Source organism: Salmo salar, chromosome 12, assembly GCF_965601325.2.
Source record: "Salmo salar chromosome 12, fSalSal1, whole genome shotgun sequence".
In the NCBI taxonomy this organism is placed as follows: Eukaryota; Metazoa; Chordata; class Actinopteri; order Salmoniformes; family Salmonidae; genus Salmo; species Salmo salar.
The window spans coordinates 33,244,284-33,265,416 of record NC_138302.1 but is presented as its reverse complement, the minus strand read 5'-3'; the positions used below and the strand labels follow the sequence as shown (position 1 = coordinate 33,265,416).

Sequence of the window (21,133 nt, the reverse complement as noted above, 5' to 3'; positions counted from 1 at the left end):
AGAGCACTGGTTGGTCAGCCCAATTGGGGTAGTATGTACATGAATGTATAGTTTAAGTGACTGTGCATATATGTTAAACAGAGTAGCAGCAGTGTAAAAAGAAGGGTTGGGGGGGGGGGGGGCACACAATGCAAATAGTCCGGGTAGCCATTGGATTACCTGTTCAGGAGTCTTATGGCTTGGGGTAAAAACTGTTGAAGCCTTTTTGTCCTAGACTTGGCACTCAGGTACTGCTTGCCATGCGGTAGTGGAGAGAACAACAGTCTGTGACTGGGGTGGCTGGGGTCTTTGACAATTTTTAGGGCCTTCCTCTGACTCCGCCTGGTGTAAAGGTCCTGGATGGCAGGCAGCTTTGCCCCAGTGATGTACTGGGCTTTACGTACTACCCTTTGTAGTGCCTTGCGGTCAGAGGCCGAGCAATTGCCGTACCGGGCAGTGATGCAACCAGTCAGGATGCTCTCGATGTTGCAGCTTTAGAACCTTTGAGGATCTCAGGACCAATGCCAAGTCTTTGTTTCCTGAGGGGGAATAGGCTTTGTCGTGCCCTCTTCACGACTGTCTTGGTGTGTTTGGACCATTCTAATTTGTTGTTGATGTGGACACCAAGGAACTTGAAGCTCTCAACCTGCTCCACTGCAGCCCCGTCGATGAGAATGGGGGGCGTGCTCGGTCCTCCTTTTCCTGTACTCCACAATCATCTCCTTAGTCTTGGTTACGTTGAGGGATAGGTTGTTATTCTGGCACCACCCGGCCTGGTCTCTGACCTCCCTATAGGCTGTCTTGTCGTTGTCTGTGATCAGGCCTACCACTGTTGTCGTCTGCAAACTTAATGATGGTGTTGGAGTCGTGCCTGGCCATGCAGTCGTGGGTGAACAATGAGTACAGGAGGGGACTGAGCACGCACCCCCGGGGAGCTCCACTGTTGAGGGTCAGTGTGGCAGATATGTTGCTACCTACCCTCACCACCTGGGGGTGGCCCGTCAGGAAGTCCAGGATCCAGTTGATCCAGGGTACTATGGTGTTGAACGCTGAGCTGTAGTCAATGACTAGCATTCTCACAAGTGTTCCTTTTGTCCAGGTGGGAAAGGGCAGTGTGGAATGCAATAGAGATTGCATCATTTGTGGCTCTGTTTGGGTGGTATGCAAATTGGAGTGGGTCTAGGGTTTCTGGGATAATGGTGTTGATGTGAGCCATTACCAACCTTTCAACGCACTTGAGTGCTACGGGTCTGTAGTCATTTAGGCAGTTTGCCTTTGTGTTCTTGGGCACAGGGACTATGGTGGTCTGCTTGGAACATGGTATTACAGACTCAATCAGGGACATGTTGAAAATGTCAGTGAAGACACCTGCCAGTTGGTCAGCACATGCCCGGAGCACACATCCTGGTAATCCGTCTGGCCCTGCAGCCTTGTGTATGTTGACCTGTTTAAAGGTCTTACTCACGTCGGCTACGGAGAGCGTGATCACAGTCGTCCGTAACAGCTGATACTCTCATGCATGCCTCAGTGTTGCTGAACAACGAAACAGCACAGCATGTAAGTGAAAGAAATGGGTTTTGATTATGTTTTACTGGTAATGGGGACATATGTAAATGCCAACAAAATAACATTTTGGTCAGTGTGTGTGTAACCTTTTATTTAACTAGGTAAGTCTGTTAAGAACCAATTCTTATTTACAATGAATGCGTACTCTGGACAAACACGGACGATGCTGGGCCAATTGTGCGCCACCATATGGGACTCTCAATCACGGCCGGATGTGATACAGCCTGGATTCGAACCAAGGACTGTAGTGACGCCTCTTGCATTGAGATGCAGTGCCTTAGACCGCTGTGTAACTATTTAAATGTACTAGAATGCTTTAAAGCCCCTTAAAAAAATGTATATTTTTTTTGGCAAGGAAAGTATTGGGTATCGGCAAAATGTCATCGGTGCATCACTAATGAGAGCTACTAAAAATGTATTTTTTTATAGCTTTCGAATGGGCACATTCTCCTGCAACTCTTCCACGGGTCCTTGGTGTATATAAGAGATTTGTTTGTCTATATAACTGGTCAAATAATGGTTAATGAACTAAGGGGGCCCCATTAAAATGTATTCTGTACATTTTATTTTTTTAAATGTTACTCAATAGTATGCATTGAGAAACAATGAAAAATTGAGTCAATGTTTAAATCAGATAAATTGAGGTCTGGGGATAACCTAACATTTGAGTTTAATTCTCCTTTAATTATGCATTAAGCAAGAAAGGAATGTCAGTCTGGCTATGTTTCTGGATATATACGGAGTGCTAGATGAATGCACGCACAAGACAGACAGACTGGGGCAATATTGCTGGAAATGAATTGGCAGATATTGTTACGTTTCTCTTTTTAAGCCGATGGTTGCTAACCAGGGGTGGGATAATGGCACTGTGGTGTTGATTGGATAGCAGCCGGGAGCTTTGTTTATGACCGTTTGCGATAGAATGCCAAAAAATAAAAGCAAGCATTTTCACAATTGTTGGAGACCCCTGGAATAAAGTTTCCTAACCCATCTGTTTGACCCCCCCCCAATGAGGTGATGCCCTGCTGTGCCCCTCTTCAGCCCAGTGGGTTCAGACTGGTCAGTTGATGCACTTCCTCTCTTGTGTTTAGGTTTTGTACCACTTCCTGGTTCCAACACTTGTCCTGATGGAGTGAAGGAGCAGAATCAAACTAACTGTTGATGTTTTGACTGATGTCTATTCATAGAACTAGATTAAATGTTATGTATTGTCATCAGGAGAACCATTTGTCAAAGATTCAGTGATGTATGTTATTATCCACTTCCTCAAGGAGAAGGTGGCAAGCAACAAACGCTACAACCATGAAAAATGTGTTCATGACAATGTTATTGCAATGACCTTGCAGGGGGCTCTAACAAATTGACTCTCAGCCAAGACCATATGACATTTGTGTGAATGTATTTCTGGAACATGCTGTTCTCTTGGTGGTGTAAACTAATGTGGCATGATGTCAGAACTGTGGTTTTGCCTTACAATTGTTCATGACTCATCAATAAAACTAGTAAACAAATTCATTTTTTCCATGTCAATCTATTCTTTTTTTAATGCAGTAAAAATGTAACCAAATGAAGGTGTTTGCACCACTTACTGTAGTTTTAACCTTGGTGGGATTGACGGTAGACCTTGGTTTGGCACTGATTGGATGTCAGGTTACTTGTTTGCCTTTGAAATGTAGTTGACTGCATTCTGTCAGCACTAGCCATCTGTGCTAAATGTTTTGCATACTTAGTGTGTAATTCCATGGCCTGAAGAATAAGCTTCGTCCCAAGGCTGCTGCTTATGCCCAGAAGGTCTTGTCATTGATGGCACTGTTATGAAATATGAGCTAAAATCCCTATGTTTGACACGCACATGTGCTTAGAATGGTGAGGATAGACTGACATTGCCCGGTGTGGATCTGAAAGAGGATTATCTTAGTTCTACTTAGATCTAATATCTAAACTCTGCAGATATGTGCATGATTCCACAGCCATGTGAAATGTTTCCATATTGCAGCTGAATGCAAATTATTCTTAACTCTTAATTTCCCTGCTGGGATTTGGCGTTCTCCAATGGTTATCCAACAGGAACCCTGCCCTAGGGGAAGTGGGTAATTGTGAAACCTCCACATGTAAAACATTTGAGGACACAAGGCTAAGCCTTACACAACAGTCCCCCTGTGCCATAATGTCCTAACTTTATCAAATTGAATCAATGGAATGTTGTTAAAGGCATTGCAGCGGTGGAAGCAGATATTACATGGCTAATGAGGTTAGTATTGAAAATGTCATTACCAGTTCAGTCAAGTAAAACAAAGTCAAATACATTTTCATGTTGGATGGAAATCCTGAAACTCTTGTCAAATGGTTCATCCTTTGTATCCCATGACTCATTTTGCTGTACAGTACACTGGTTTGAATTCCCAATGTTGACTCAATGCAGGCTACTGAAAATATTCCTCATGCAATCGTATCTTATACAGTAACCATAACCTAATAATTTTGGGGGACCCTTCAACTCATGCTTATCATCAACTGTGCTGCCAATTTATGCCACACACTTTTTTGAAAGACTGGCACGAGCACATGGACTTTAGGAGAACTAAGCTGAAATCCAGTAAATGGTTTCTAGAGACTGAGTTGTGAAGTGCATGTCATGCTGTATTTTAAATAGATAAAGCCCTCTTAAATGATGCAAGATTGAGGGATTTAGATTATATTTAAGTGCAGAATTAGGAAAATATTTTATAAATGTATGGATTTTAGGGGATCCACACAGTAAATTACTCATTTTGAAAACAGAAGTATGGTGAAAGAGACCAATTAACACGTCACATGGGCATATTGTCAATATCATGAATTGATGCATGGTCATGAAGTAACTTTTTTCAAATGTGCAGGCGCACAGTTCTCTGCGCAGTGAAGATGACTGCGTTACTCATATGTAGCGTTATCCTCTGTCGCTCGTCACAGTTTAAAGAACATTTGACATTAATCGTATGACAGCTGAGCTGGAAGCATAAAAAATGTCATTTTCAAGCACCGAATGCCAGCTCATCTGTCATGTCTCCTAATATTCTGTCCCATCACTCAACTATTATGTCCCTGACAGGCCTTACATATTGATTTAGAAACGGATTTATAGTCCATGATTTCTATTGTAACCGCATATGCACCACACCGCGGCACTGCTGAGCTCTGTCTGTACCAACGGGGAGGGGCGAAACTGTCAATGAGAAGCTCCAGCTTTCAAATACATTCATTCTCTCCAGTCCTCAAGGCTCAAACCTTCAGCTGGCTGTCTTTAGCTCGCTAGCTGCATCTGGAGTCTTTTCGCTATGGAAACCCAATCCTGAACCTGTTAGCGACCACAGCATTTAAAAAAGGCATAGCTAGCTATCAGGGCGATGGCTAATTGGCTAGCAAAACAGCTAGCTAATGTTAAGCACTCGTTCATCACAGGACCGGCGAAAAAGGAACCGAATAAGGCTATGGATTAACAGTATAACTGTACTTGAGTTTCCTGTTAAGTCAAAACAATACGAGACAAATATATCGAAAGAAGCAGATAATTGTTAAAGAAATTCCGATAATTCATTGGTGAGTGTCATTTATATTTGTTAAGTTAACGTTGTACATGCGTGAATTCGTATTACCTGCCAGGCACATGCCTGTAGTGATTGTGTACAGTGATGACTAGCTAATGTAGGCTAAATAGCCTAAACCATGCTTTTAACGACTTCACATAGGCTTCTACATGTTATAGCTATATAGGGTGTGTGTGTGTGTGAGAGAGTGTCACTCACTGAGCATCACTGAGTGAGTGTTCTTGATTTCTGAAGGGCTCAGCTATAGGTGTTTGAGTGGCACTGGCACAGCTTGTTTGTACAGTAGATTACAGTGCTGCTGGCCATCGCTATGGCGTATTGGTTAACAGTGAACAAAGAACCTGTATTGTATTCTGGTTTGGTTTCTGAAATGTCACCTGTCATTTTCCCCTTGACTTTCATCTTTTGTTCAACAGGGAAGTATCATCTCTCTCTAATACATGACGGTAACAATTGTTCACCTGTTTTAAGTAGCCTAAATAACCCCTATAGTTGGCTAAATGGAAAGGCTTAGCCTAGTTTCACTTTAGTAGAATATGATTAGCTTTTACAGACAGTAGCATAGATGTAGCTTGGTGCCGGTCGTCTGCTCTCTTGCCAACTCCTATGAAATTGTCATGCCAAATTTCATTAAAAAAAAAAACAGGCTGACGCCCAGGTTAGTGTGACGTTTTAGTTGAAAAGCCCCATATCCCTCAGAAGTATAGCTCTGGTCCAGTGCGTTACGTGCGGCTTATGCCTTAAATGTTGGAGGCTCAAGCCGAACGTAACGCCCTGGATGGATCAGACCTACCAGAAGTAGTGCTGTGTAGCAAGTGTTAACACCTCATCACACAATGTCCCTTCCTTGCCGCACGGCTGCTGAAAAAGTCAAGCAACACTTGCTTAGGAACATGTATCTGCAAGTTAAATAAATCAACAACACTGAACAAGTAAGGTATGCCATGTGCTAAGACTGGGCAGGTACTCCGCCTGTCTTTACATGTCCTTGTCGGAACAGGTTTACAGCAACACTTACATTTTACAATGTGATTTTTGTTTTGAGATCTTGTACATCTGGGGTGTGTTCAGTAGGCACAAAGCATAAGAAAATGGTCTGAAACAGGGAGGTAGTACAATCTGAACCTGTCCAGTAAGAAGTGCTCGTTGTGCCCCTAATAAACACATCCAAGGCTTACCCAATAGCTGTTTGACAACAGGGCAATTCCACGCCTGGACAGCCCGGATATATTTCACGTATCTCAGATTGGTCTGGCAATTCTCACATAGAAACTTTGGGAGGAAGAATGTTTGAAATGCTTTTTACATTTGTATCACAAACCATTAGAGAAAGTGGCAATTTTAGACCTTTTTAGACTATAGGGCCTACATTCCTCCTGTAAGACCCTATGAGCTGTGAACCGTACAACATAATGTCTGTGCCCAAATAGCCATACTAGCGTACTAAATAGTATGCGTAAAAAGAAAGTGTTTTTGTTAGGGATGCACGATATATCGGTGAACTTATCGGTATCGGCCCAATGTCTAGTTTAATGTCGATGTGCAAAACCGATGTCAAAGTTTGTTCATACTTTTTTAATGAAGGTACATGACATAAAGACGGCAAGTAAAATTTTGCGCTATACGTGCAACACAGCGTTCCTAAACTAGCCCACAATGTCTGCTGTGTGGATCGAGCAGTCAACAAGTCGAGCAGTCATTTGAAAGAGTAAGAAGATTTCAGCGAGACAACTCAAAGGCAAAGTCCTTTAAAGCCAAGATAATAGTATTCATTGCCCTTGAAAATCAACCGTTCTGCCGTGGGTGATGTTGGCTTTCACCGACTGGTCGAGCACCGGTACACACTACCAAGTGCGCTATTTGTCAGATGTTGCCCTACCGGAGATACACAGTAATAGCGTCACTGTTATTCGCTTCACAACATACATACTATGGAAGGCAGTTTGGGTCTTTGCGTGTCAAAAAAGATACAGTAGCACTGTCAAAGCTGTACAAAGAAGTCTGCAAACATGTGTTTACAATACCGCTTTGGTAATAAAGCATAATTTGTTCGACTGTAACTTCTGGGGTAGCTAGCTTTACCTTTGTACCTAGCTAGCACCAATACAACCAGCCTGAAAACAATGACCAGTAGAAACTGCAGTCGTTTTCATTATTCTTAGCAATGATTTAGGAATCCTTGTAAGTATTAGCTAGGTTGCCACTTGTTGTTCGCCTATTGAAATTGAACTTCAGTTCATGAAAATAAATAGCTAGTCAGCTACTTAACCCTGTTGCCCAAAGCTAATGTTTTAAGTAGCCAGCTAGCTTCACAATAAGGATTAGGCACAATAGTGGAATTTGCGGTTTGCCTTCAAAATAAAATTATGCCATTGACAGTGATGCAAATTAATACAAATAGTACAATTATGCCATACCTTTATTTTGAAGGCTAACCGCAAAGTCCACTATTGTGGCTAAATCTTATTGTGGCTAGCTTCACATAGATGGGTCCGACCACCATTAATCAAGTAAGAGCTGTCTTATAAATTAGGTTTATTTTAGATGACACCTAGCTATATAGTTAGCTAGCTAACTACTGAAACAGATGTCGTTTTGCTATGTTTTTGGGAAGAACATTGTTTGCATCCATGAGCTAGATAGCTTTTTTTTTTATGACCAGTACTGTAGATGCGTGAGACAACTTTACCAGCATCATAGCATACGTATCGATGAATCGTTGTGACATTTAACATGTAAGTGTAATCAATGTGTAATAACTACATAAAACATTTATAAACGCGTAAAATTATTATTTGACGTGCAGTCATATTCAGGTCCTGATTGGTCAAAGTGTTATTTGACGTATCTTTTTTGACACGCAAAGACCCAAACGGCGTTCCATAGAAATCCTGGTTGAGAATGAAATGACTGAACAAATGAACAACGAAACAGCACAGCAAGTAAGTGAAAGAAATAGGTTTTGATTATGTTTTACTGGTAATGGGGACATGCGTAATGCCAACAAAATAACATTTTGGTCAGTGTGTGTAACCTTTATTTAACTAGGCAGTCAGTTAAGAACAAATTCTTATTTACAATGACGGCCTACCCCGGCCAAACCCGGACGACGCTGGGCCAATTGTGCGCCTCCCTATGGGACTCCCAATCACAGCCAGATGTGATACAGCCTGGATTCGAACCAGGGACTGTTACTCCTCTTGCACTGAGATGCAGTGCCTTAGACCGCTGCGGCCGTGTGTGTGTTAAGCATTCTAGTACAGTTAAATAGTTCAAAGGCTGCAAAAAATGTATATATCGGGTATCGTTTTTTTTGTTGGCAAGGAAAATATCGGACATCAAGGTCATATCGGTGCATCACTAGTGTTGCATTACTAGTTATAGTATGTGACATTTTTAAGCACTCCGAATGTGTTGCAATTGCGTTGACTTTATTTTGGTACAGCTTGTCAATTTATCTGCTTATCAGCTGTTAGACACGTGAGTCAGAAAAGATGACTGAATTCTACTAGATTAGGGCTCGGTTATGTTAGGGCGGGAGATCCTTAATAAACACAAACTCACATCCTTGACAACTTCCTTCACAACAGCTCTGCGCTGCTCCGCGAAGCACGAGAAGTATGAATACCCTGACTTCTGCAGATGCCGTATCACCGTAAAAGTTGCATGGCCAATGCAGACGTTGGATTGACCATGCAGAATGCACAATGCACGTCTTTCTCCAGAATGTGGTGTCTCCCGCTAATTTGTGCACATTCATTGTTTCATAACTTCAGTGTGTGAGTTGTTTGCGTTTGATTGTTAGTGTATCAATTCCCCATTACATACAGTAGATCACCAGTAGTACAATTACCGGCCTGCGTGCAAATGTAGGCATATAAATGTGTCCATTTTGGGGATCTGATTGTATTTCTGATTGGCTTAAACGCACCACCACTAATGAGCTGTGGAGCTTCTCAAAGTAATGTTTTCTTCACATCAGACAGCAAGCAAAGAGTGTTTTTACATTAATTGAGAATGACAATAGTTCCTAAAAGTATTTGAAAAATCTTTCCAGGTTTCTCCCTTTCGATAACCACTCAGCGTGAATGGGAAAAATGTCATGCTCTGATCCAGTGGAAATGTCATACAATGGGACTACTTAATTACTTCTTATCCGTTGCGCAAATAGCCTACAGCAGTTTCTGTCCCGAGTTCATTGGCACAGGAAACTCTGAAGGCCCAGAATCATTTCATATGTCCAATGTTAATAGTTGATACATTTCAAGTTCGTTGCAGACAATGGGATTCATAGGATATTTATTATTATCAGGATATTTTCTACCTGCAGGCTACAATGTTTTTATTTGTTGGCTTTATAGGCAATTTTTACATAGTTGGCAATAGCAATATAAGTAACTTTTTAGAATTGTATCATTTTCATTTGGATATAATTTAGATTAACCACATGACAATGATTTTGATATACGAAGACGTTATTATAAATGAGATGAAACAGTTTCACGAAAATATGCACAAACTTTAACTGGCACGCAGATCGGTAGAAATGGTAAGATAAATTGGCATTCCACGTGAGAAAGGTTGCCGACTCCTCGTGTAGCCTATTATAGGCAACTTCGGGAGAGTAATGGCAGAAACTGCGAAAGCCAGTAGAAGTGGGAGGAGAATGGTCAGGTTAAGTTTGAGTTTTTTGTTATCTTGATCTCTGGCTCCCTCTTGAGTCATTTGTCTTATTTCATCAAACGTATGCTTAAGGCATCAGACACGCTCAATGCATATATAGTTGGTTTTATTAAAACACAGGGTGTGTCCTATATATTGAAAAATACACATTTTAACATTTCAACCAATCCAAATAACATGCAGAGGAACGTTCCAGCGTTTTCAGGGTCCACATCTGTTGGCTCTATCAGGACCATAGCCTAGTCCTACTGTATTTGCCATCGTCTGCACTGTGGTGGTTACCACCACTAAGTTCTTGGAATGCGCTGCTTACATTTTACATCACAGAGGATGCATTAATTCATCAGTTCTGTACGGCCAGCCACCCATTCATGCATTTACGTAGGCTGTAGTGCAGTATTAATGACTCCCAAGCTTTCAGCTCTACCGCTAGCTCCACATAATATTTACATACGCATCAATGTAGGTCTACCTGAATAGTTTATCAGTCATGCGGTTGTGACTAGTTGGCACTTAGCAGTCCCTGACTTTCCAGTATTTGGCCATGTCTATCTCCGTTCCCTATGCACTTCAGTTCCTGAATGTGTGATGTATGGTGCGAAACGCTGCATTCATTGATCAGTTCAATGAGACGCGCTTCCTCACCCACGGCAGAGCAAAGTGCCTTCCTGCAGGCAATCACTGCAGACAAACTGCCAAGTACTCCGGGCTCCCCGCCAGCTGCTACACACACACACACACACAAACAAACCTGGCTTACTTAATGACATGTCAGATGCCTCCAGCGGGGCCATCCAGAACTATACTGCCATTTTACCAACTCAAGCACTATTTTCTTTGTGTGTTACGCATCCAGTCTAATGCAGTCTGGCCCATGTTTGTCTTCTGTCACCAAGACAAATCTATGATGTTGGTTATTTAAGCTCTAATATCAGATTGTTTTCTCTCAGGTCGTTGGCACCACAGTCGTTCCCACCATGGTGCAGAAGTATCAGTCACCCATCAGGGTGTACAAGCAGCCTTTTGAGCTGGTGATGGAGGTAAGTGTTACACTGCCCTAGACTCTTGACCTCCATTGACGCTCCACATGAATATTAGATGTACTGTAGTGGTTATGCAACGGTAATGAATGGGTCCCCAAGACCACCTCTAGGAAATGGTGGGTAAGGATGTTAGGGCAACCTTGTCCTTCATATGATTGACTTGAACTTGACAACATGGTTGTTTGAGATGTAGCCTAGGTCTAACAAATACCCAGGCAGTAGTGGTTGGGTTATGTAATGGTAATGAATGGGTCCACAAGACCACCTTGAGGGAATGGTTGGTGAAGTACATTAGGGCAACCTTGGCTTCATATTGAACATGTGAGCCACATGATGTGTGATCGTGTTGCACTGTGGCGTACGATCTAGCTGCTTGGGTCTAACATGCACTAGCAGTCATAATACTGTGATGGTCTTCGACTGATCATTTGTGTAATGTACCAAGTAGACCACTTAAGAATTGTCCAGCGAAGTCCAGTCTGGGATGCACAAATCACTTCTAGTCCATCTGGTATGTAGCCAACTCAAACCTCCACACCATCTCAGGCCATGTCCGTGCATCAACCCTTTTAATATCTGAATAGAAAATGATGGGCACTGTTATGTTGAACAGAAGTACCACTGCTGAATTGGTTGCTGGTCTGCTTCCTCTGTTAAATGCAGAACCTGTGCAGGCTTTTGGTGAGTGAGTGTCTTCTGGGTCCTATAGTATGCTTGAGTTGTACTCACTCACTCAGATAAGATGAGTGGATGCGTGCAGTACACAACCTGGAAGTATTAGACGGAGCGTCTGCCTCGGTCTGTCTCTATCACTTTCTCTCTCTGCTCCACTCTCTCTGCCTCAATGAATATGGTTACATTCACACAATAATGCGACCTATTGTGGATAGTCAGATTAATATAATAGTTTGGTTAAAACGTTTACATGCTTTGCAAGAACAATTTCCTTAATAATCTTGTTTCCATGGAGACATCTGAATTTGGGCTACCTGATGGCACTCTGATAAATGCAGGAAATCCAAAATAAACATTCTACCACAGCGACCATGTTATTTTCCGGGAAGCATATTTAATTCTGAAAACGACTTTGCATACATTCAGCTGTTCCAAACACACTTCACTCGCGCTGAAAAGGGACTCTGACTCGGCTGGTGCTGGCACATGCGCAGAGCAAACGCACAGCTGGAACGCTGATTTAAAACCAGGTGTTGTAATCAGCGTATGCGTACATATATTTTGACCTCACGCCGACGTAAGGTGTTTACATGGCTATTGCATAATATGCCTACTGCCTTAACCAGTTTAATATCAAATTATTACTGTACACGTTAACGCACTCGCTGTCCTTCTCTTTTTCATTCTCTCTTTCGCTCCATCTTTCTCCCTCTTTTGGCACCTCTCTTCCTCCCCCCCTCTCTCTCTCTCTCTCTCTCTCTATCGCTCTCTGCTCAGCCTCCAGAGCTAGAGGACAGGACTGTCAGGCAGGGCTGTCACAGAGGGTTCACTGAGTAAACGGTTCAGTGGCAGATGAGCAGTGGAAAAACACTGGCTTATTCAGCCTCTCCACAGTACCACAGCACAGTGGCTACAGGCCGAGAGGCGCATGTACACTACGTTAAACTGTGTGATGGTGGGTTATCATCAGAATAATTCTCTGTGGTAACTTAGTAGTGTTACTTCATGACCCTGTTTCAAATAGCTAGGAGGAGGACGACATGTTTTCATCATTTTGGTTAACCACCTCATCTTGCTTTACTTAATAGGTGATGTTACTCAGTTTTCATTGGAAAATCAAGGTTGGCCCACTTCAAGACTTGTAACTATTTCCAGAAGACATGCAATCAAAGCATTGTTTTTTGTTCAATCCAATTTAACTGCGCTTCAATTGAATTTGATTCAATAAACTATTTTGAGTTTGGCTATTGTAGCCATGCATGCGGGTTTTATTTGCTGCCTCAAATCAGCTTTCTCCACTAAAGCGAAGACGAGGCAAATCTCCTTAGCGCTGGGCTTGGGAATGGTGGGCAAGCACTGGACAGGGGGCTATAAATAGTTGGTGAGTGGAGGCTGCTCGAACGCTACACCTGGGGGACAGCAGGGGAGGAGGAGGGGAGGGGGGCTGGACTGAAATGGCAGGAAAACCACATTGGGCTGCCTGAGGGGCATCCAAGCTGGGATGAGCTGCCTTAAGGCTTCGGTTCAGCTAGGTGAAACGATTTGATGGTGCTCGCATGCACTCTTAAAAGACCTTCACTTGAAAAACGAGAAATAAGCTGCAATAGTACTGTTTGTCCATCTTGAGACGCTGTAGCCAGTGTACACTTCCTCAAAATAGTCCGAATTAATGTAACGCAAGAGATCTGTCATTCATTTTGACATTTTTCCCGAGGAGATCTGTCGTGCAACTTTGTTTGGCGCAGTATGTCTCAAGTGAAAAAAATAGCATGAAAATGATTTGTGTCTCCTTGAATGACAACAAACACTTGATTGAATAATCCCTACTGTTGACCAAACATCGACGAAGATGCCAAGACTTCACTACCGTCTTCGGCTTGCCTCGAGAAATGTTTGTGTGCGCACGAACAGCCCCCCCCAAAAAACCTTGCCGAAGACCAAAAAAAATTCACAAAATATCATGATATAAGCACGAACTGTCGAATGGGAAGAATGCGGACGCCTTTAGAGTCAGATGGGATGGGACGGGTTCTGTTAATCTGAGGCAGTAGCAGAGGGGTAGAGAACCAACATAAGAAGCTGAGGAATCAAGGCATAGGGTTATTTGACAGGAAAAATGGTTGCACAATGGTTGAACGATGCACACGTTTGTGTGCAGATACAAGTGGTTCACTGTGCGTCGTCATGGTCTGTCTGTCCTGTCTTTTTTTGATTTGGTATCTCTTAACAGTTCGGCCTGACTCAGTTGTCAGAATTATGTAGCCTAGTAGAAGAGAGGTGGTTCATTATGCCACGTATTCTCCAGCCTATTGTCTGTTCTTTTCTTTATTGATGTGAGTGGTACATTTACACTGACTGATATGGCCCCTTCTAAAGCTGTTGCGTTTGAAGGGGCAGTTTGATATATTCTCTCTCCACGGGGAAATTACAAATTGGCAGACACTCAGGGTATTTTCTTTATCAAAAAAGGGCCGTAGATGGTGGTCCCCCATCTGGGTGGCGTAGAGAAATGTTAGCATTTTTAAGACAATTTCCTGCAATTATACAGATTTCTCCATCGAGCTGAGAGATTGTTGCAGGTTTAAAGCAATTTCCTGCAACTCTAAATATTCTGCCATGGCGACGAGAGACCGAGGGGGAAAAAAGTTTTGCAACAGTGTGCCTTACTGAACAGGACATTGCCCTGGTGTTATTGATGCCCTAGTGAGATCACAAAGCCATGCAAGCTGTCTAACGCCTTGACTGCACCTATTTGAGTGTCCCTAGTAGGGAGGCAGCGTGTTGTACTTTGTGCCACACCTTCATGCAGCATAGCTGTGGGCGTGCATCGCACGAGAATATACATGTTTTTTAGGTGTTTTTGCAGGGTGCGTGTGATTTGATATGTCGTCGTGTGTGTTTATAAACCGTGCTGTGTTGTCATCAGATTCTGTTTGTTATGACTAGGCTTGCAGTTCGTCTTTCAACAGACTTGAACGTTGGCAAACATGGCTTTTCATTCTTTCAAGGGATTTTATTTGGCATTTTGCTTTGAGGAATGCTGCATGTCTCTTTCTCTCCCTGTCCACTTCTCTGTTTGGAAACTGTCAGTCTTCTGAAACACCCTCTTACCATCTCTGGAAGGAGAGAACTAAAGCTCTACATTCCTCTGACTGTCTGTCAATTACCTTTTTAAACACATTCCTTCTAGAAGAAATACAGCCTCTTTCTTTGCTGTGCCTCAACTACCCACTCAAGGCAATGACAGGATTGAAGCAAAATGTTTCCACCTCTAGCAATGTTGCCATTAGGCTCAAAGGAATGTATTAACAGCATCATGAAGTCCTTAGCCCGTTCTTGCCTTGCAGCTGTCTATTTTCTTATATTAAAATGGTTCTATCCCGCTTTGACTTGGGCAATTTGAGAGGAGTTTAGTTAAAGTAGGCCTACGTTGCATTAAATCGCTTTTTAAAATGAAAAAGCATGTGTTTGATGTATTTGATACCATTCCGCTCCAGCCATTACCACGAGCCCATCCTCCCCAATAAGGTGCCACCAACCTCCTGTGCTGGTGGCATGTATTAGGGGCCGATTTGGCCTATGTAGCATACTGTTATACAATATGACTCCAATTAGTTTGCCTTTGCGCCCCTCCTAAGAAATAGCGGAAACACTGAACATTAATTCAAAAAGATAAGACCGCTAACTTGAACGATTTGTCATTTTCCAAATTTACAGTTTAAAAAAAGAAATGTTTTTATGGTGAGTCAGGAAATAATTGCTCAGGACTCCTGTGAAAGTGACTGATAAGGACAGGGAATTGCTGAGAAACACCGACCCCAGCAGCCCAGCAATGAAAAACGCAACTTCCTCTTTAACTAGGCTAGATAACACTGTCAGCGGAGTCTCTCGGAAGGAAGAGGCCATGGGCTGCTACTGCAGCAGCTAACTAGTGTGCTTCAGTAATCTGGACACGTGCATATGCATGTGGTCGCACGCATACCGTCCAGCTTTCACCCGTGTAATATTTCTCTAGAGGAAGGGCTTTGGAAGGAAAAAAAACAACAATAGCTACAGAAACACAGTAGTGGTCCATAGCCTCCCTTCAGCATACACTCCCGACTCGTGTGTGTGCCTTCTCCGCAATAACAGGAAGTGTAGTCGATGTTATTGTTGCTATTAGCACGCCGCGCAGGTTCATGGAGCCCATGAGCACTTCACAAGCATTTCGCTCCACCCGCAAGAACGTTTGCTAAATATGTGTATGCGACCAATAACATTTGATTTGAGATGGTGTTCCCAATGGGAGGAGAGGGGGATGTCGAGAGACTTGTTGTTCCAGGTTAGAGGACTCTGTGTCCTCCTTGAAACAAACAACTGCTCTTTCCCCTACGAACTATATGAGTTTTTGAAGTTTTGCCCTTTGGGGGAAATTGTGTTCCCAAAGTAGGCGAGAGATGAACACTGTTTGTTGTTTCAGGTGAAGAGAGGCTCTGTTCTGATTTGAAGCAACCAACCCCCACCCCTCCCTCCCTCTGCCTCAGACTCCAATAGTGTCCAGATGAATTAGAATAGCGTGGCTCAATATTTAGCAGACGACACCAAAAGCAACTTAGAGTACATACATTGTTAGTCGGTCTAGCCTATGTGTTTGTGATCCCTGCAGGAATTGAATCCACGTCCTTTGGATTGCTAATGCCACGCTCTTACCAACTGAGCCACAACCGACAGGGGGATGCACTAATCCACTAGATTAGGACAAAGCACCACCGGGTCATCAGGGAAGGAACAGAGTGTCCCATGCCAGCCTGCTGCACATCTGGGCACGGTCAGAAAGGTGATTTTTAGAGTGGCCGTAAGCCTAGCCTAGTCTAGCATGCCCATTTTATTAGTGGAGTGTTGGGCTAGGCTAATCCGCTAGGACAAAACGCCTCAGACCTTGGGATTGAACAGTGTGTCCATTGCCAGCCTGCTGTGGCAGTTGCACATCTGTGCACCGTTTGAGAAGCGGAAGTGTCCTCTTTTTAGTCAAATCCTCTTTGGGTTGCAGCCTGGCTACCTCCGCACACTAGCGGATAGAGAGAGGCTAGGATAGGGTAATCTCAATTAATATTTAATGGAAATGTCTGTGTTTTGCCATCAGCCAAGCATCTGTGTGGCATAGATTACTGATGCGATTTCCATGGCACTAGTGAATTAAGTAGCTTTTCCACTAATTGATGTCATTGGGCGGATGGTTGTATGCTTGTGGATAGTAGCCTATTGGCTAATAAGGCTTGGGTTGGAGCTCTGATACTGTATCAGACAGCATCACGTTTATGCAGATGGCGTGAGAGACGGAAGGGAGGAGAGAGTAGCCTATGTTTGTCTGTGTGGTCCTGATGAGTGGATTTTCGGGCCAGATTCCAAGAATTTCTGCATGTAATTTTAACCTTGTGGGGCCCTGTTGTTGGTAGACTCTTTACTCTCTTTCGATATAATTCGTCTGGTAGAACAACACATTTTAAATGTCATCTCAGAATTTAGAACTTTTCTCACCTCGAATCTCTCTACGAAAGCTTTGCATTCCGTATTATACCGTGTCTTCAGAAAGTATTCACACCCCTTGACTTTTTCCAAATTTTGATGTGTTACAGCCTGAATTTAAATGGATAAAAAAATTGTCACTGGCCTACAAAACAATACCACAAGGTCAAAGTGGAATTTTTACTAATAATTAATTAAAAATGAAAAGTTGAAATGTCTTGAGTCAATAAGTATTCAACCTTTTTTGTTATGGCAAGCTTAAATATATTCAGGAGTAAAAATGTTCTTAACAAGTCACGTAATAAGTTGCATGGACTCACTGTTTGAAATAATAATGTTTAACATGTTTGATGAATGACTACCTCATCCCTGTACCCCACACATACAATTATCTGTAAGGTTCCTCAGTCGAGCAGAGAATTTCAAATACAGATTCAACCACAAAGACCAGGGAGGTTTTCCAATGCCTCGCAAAGAAGGGCACCTATTGGTAGAAGGGTAAAAAAATAAAATCAGACATTGAATATCCCTTTGAGCATGGTAAAATTATTAATTACACTTTGGATGGTGTATCAATACACCCAGTCACTACAAAGATACAGGTGTCCTTCCTAGAGGCCAATCGAATATGATTTTTCAACGCCAATACCGATTTATTGGAGGACCAAAAAAGACCGATTAATCGGCCAATATTTTTATTATTTTTTTATATATTTTTATTCTTATTTTTTTATGTATGTATGTGTGTGTGTGTGTGTGTGTGTGTGTGTGTGTGTATATATATATATATATATATATATATATATATATATATATATGTATGTATGTAATAATGACAATTACAACAATATGGAATGAACACTTATTTTAACTTAAATAAAATCAATTTGGTCTCAAATAATGAAACATGCTCAATTTGGTTTAAATAATGCAAAAACACTGTGTTGGAGAAGAAAGTAAAAGTGCAATATGTGCCATGTAAAAAAGCTAACGTTTAAGTTCCTTGCTCAGAACATATGAAAGCTGGTGGTTCAATATTCCCAGTTAAGAAGTTTTAGGTTGTAGTTATTATAGGAATTATGAAGTGTCGACTATTTCTCTCAAAACCATTTGTATTTCATATACCTTTGACTATTGGATGTTCTTATAGGCACTTTAGTATTGCCAGCCTAATCTCAGGAGTTGATAGGCTTGAAGTCATAAACGGCGCTGTGCTTCAAGCATTGCTGGCAAACGGAGTAAAGTTTGAATGAATGCTTATGAGCCTGGGGTGATTTTCAGGCTAAAAACTAAACAGAATGGAGCTAAGCACAGGGAAAATTCTGGAGAAAAACCGGGTTCTGTCTGCTTTCCACCAGACACTGGGAGATGATTTCACCTTTTAGCAGGACAGTAACCTAAAACACATGGCGAAATCTACACTGAGTTGCTTGGACGGAGAATGTTCCTGAGGGGCCAAGTTACAGTTTTAACTTAAATCTACTTAAAAATCTATTGCAACACCTGAAAAATGGTTGTCTAGCAATGATCAACAACCAATTTTAACAGTACTTGAAGAATTTTGAAAAGAATAATGGGCAAATGTTGTACATTCCAGGTGTGGAAGAACTTTGAGACTTACCCAGAAAGACTGTAATCACTGCCAAATATGCTTATACAAAGTAATGATTCAGGAGTGTGAATACTTATGTACATTACATATTTTATATTTCATTTTCAATACATTTGCAAAAATCTATAAAACATGTTTTCACTTTGTCATTATGGGCTTTTGTGTGTAGAAGGGTGAGAATGTTTTTTGTTTTAATCCATTTTGAATTCAGGCTGTAGTATGAATAGTTTCTGAAGGCACTGTAGCCTTCTCTCCACTATGATTCTACACTGAGAATCACATTAGAGGCTTGGCTGTAGAAACCTCAGAACCTATAGAATTATGATATAATTTAAACTAGATTATGTCCATTTGGCAAGACTTCCAACCCCTCTACCTCACAAAATGAGGATTCTGAATTTATACATACATGTGGAATCTTTAGGTAGAGGCAATGTCTAGGCCTATATATTGTGAAATATAAAGACCTTTGTGGAGAGGGTTTAGATTTCACTTGAGGTTTGAGGGTACATGACTCCCCTTGGGCCAAGGCAGCACTGGGTGTTGTATTGGCTACGAAGAGTCTATATCTGCAGTAACTATGTGTCTAACCAGCTCATTATGAGGATAACAACTACTCTTGGCAACCGCTGGACAGAGCTGATGTCGGTCAACTAGACCGTAGTCAACTGGTTCCAATTCGCTCCATCTTTCCTCTTTGTCCTTTCTCCGTGGAACCTCTCTCCTTTTCACTTTCTCTCTGTTTCTCTCTCCCAATCTCTGTGCAGTGTGTAGTCAGCTGGCCGGTTAACCTTTTTTCTTTCTTACTTTCCTCCCTCTCCTTGTCATTTCTGTTTCTCACTCCTCTGTTTCCCTCTCTCTCTCCACTTTTCTCACTTTCTCTCTGTGGGGTGTTTGGCTTTAGTGTAAAGGTGTGCCAACAGTGCAGCAGGTCAGGCCTATGACCAGCTTAATCAAATAGGCCTGTTTGATGCCACGCTTGGTTGTCCCTCTGATCTTCTCGCACTATACAGTCCCTCCAGGATTTCGCAAAATGTTTTTGTGATATCTGCAGCCAAAAATGCTTGATTTCGCGGCAGCTTTTCTGAAATTCTGCGATACATTTTGCGATGTTTTATTTATTTATTTTTTCTATTTTTTTTCTAAGTTCATTTCATATAAAGCAATGTACTCAGTTTTAGGACAATTTTAAGCAGAATGCATAATACAAAAACAATTAGAAACATCGGACAAATTACACTCAGTGCTTTGAGCAGCGCTCTCCCTAGACAGACTGGGGAGAGCAGAGTGCTGACCACCCTACTTAAGCCAAGGTTAGTGGAGTAAAAGTTTGAGTTAAACACCACTCACCTTGATTCTTTCAGCACTTGCCACAGTCTTCCCTGCTACCACTTCAGCCATGGTGATCTGTCGCTGCTGTGGGAACTGTTCTGACATTCTCATACGCTTTGCTGATTCCAAGTGACTGTTGATTGTCGACAAAAACATTTGGAAATTGTTTTGCACGGTCGTTAGCTGATATTTTTGTTGGCAAATTAGATTTACTTCTGTTCATTCTACTGCCTGTCAGCCATCAACAATCACCCATCATCTTAGCATGTGAATATGCTGACAGGCAAGAGGGAAAACTTTTGTTGATGTGTTTTTGGATTGGGCCATTTTCCACAGTAACAGTTGTCGTGTCTTTGGGGGTACCATTAAACTGAAGATATGTTTATCAATTAGCTCCCTGTAATTATTATCACGCGATTAAACTGATTAATTGTAATTAACTAGGAGATCGGGGCACCAAGGAGAATATTCAGATTACAAAGCTATAATTTTCCTAATATAACTTTCCTGTACTATAATATTATATTCTATTATAGTATAGGCCGATTATCTTCTAGTTTAAATGGTGTATTTACCTCTAGTCCAGTCTCATTCCAAACGTCGTAAATTGTTGTATCTGCACGAACCCAGTCTTTACTAAAATCATCCATACATCAATTGTCTTAAAATCATTTATTTACTACACTAAGTAATTAACAGAAAAACATACAAACAGTAATTATCGTCACAAAGGATTGGTATAGGAATGTGCCCTTGTGGGCTAAACAGGCTGGTCGGCCTGTTGAACAATGGATCATAAAAGGTCAGCTGTGGCAGTTGCACAGAGTTCATTAATATTGACAATTGAAGGCTCACTCATTCGGGAACAATTGCAATCAATATATATTTACGCTCATGTGTCGTCGTGATCCTTGTTCGAGAGTTCTGTTCTGTTGGGGAGTTTTGTCCCCGTTCTCTCTCTCGGTTAGAATGGATCTTTCAGAGCGACATTCATTAATGTCGTCATCGAATGGTTGTTTCGTTGGTCTTCGTGTTCGATGATATAATTTACTTAGCTGCAGACTAATAATTAATATCAAAGACTTGTTCTTATTCTGTCGGTATCAATAGTCTAAAAGTTAACCACGTGGTATGGTTCACTTTCAGTAGAA

The 21,133-nt window shown here is 41.9% G+C and overlaps 1 protein-coding gene across 5 annotated transcripts in view; it reads left to right on the top strand.

Moving 5' to 3' along the window:
• The window catches only part of LOC106564923 (SEC14-like protein 1), a 67,619-nt gene that overhangs the window by 6,678 nt on the left and 39,808 nt on the right, over positions 1–21,133 (top strand). For 4 of the 5 annotated variants that reach the window (XM_014131452.3, XM_014131451.3, XM_014131450.3 and 1 more), the window contains exon 6: positions 10,766–10,855. In XM_014131452.3, the coding sequence (XP_013986927.3) occupies positions 10,793–10,855 (63 nt within the window). In that variant the 5' untranslated portion in view covers positions 10,766–10,792. Of the gene's footprint in view, positions 1–4,764; positions 5,125–10,765; positions 10,856–21,133 lie in introns of those variants that run through there. The other variant, XM_014131448.3, reaches the window with a different exon arrangement.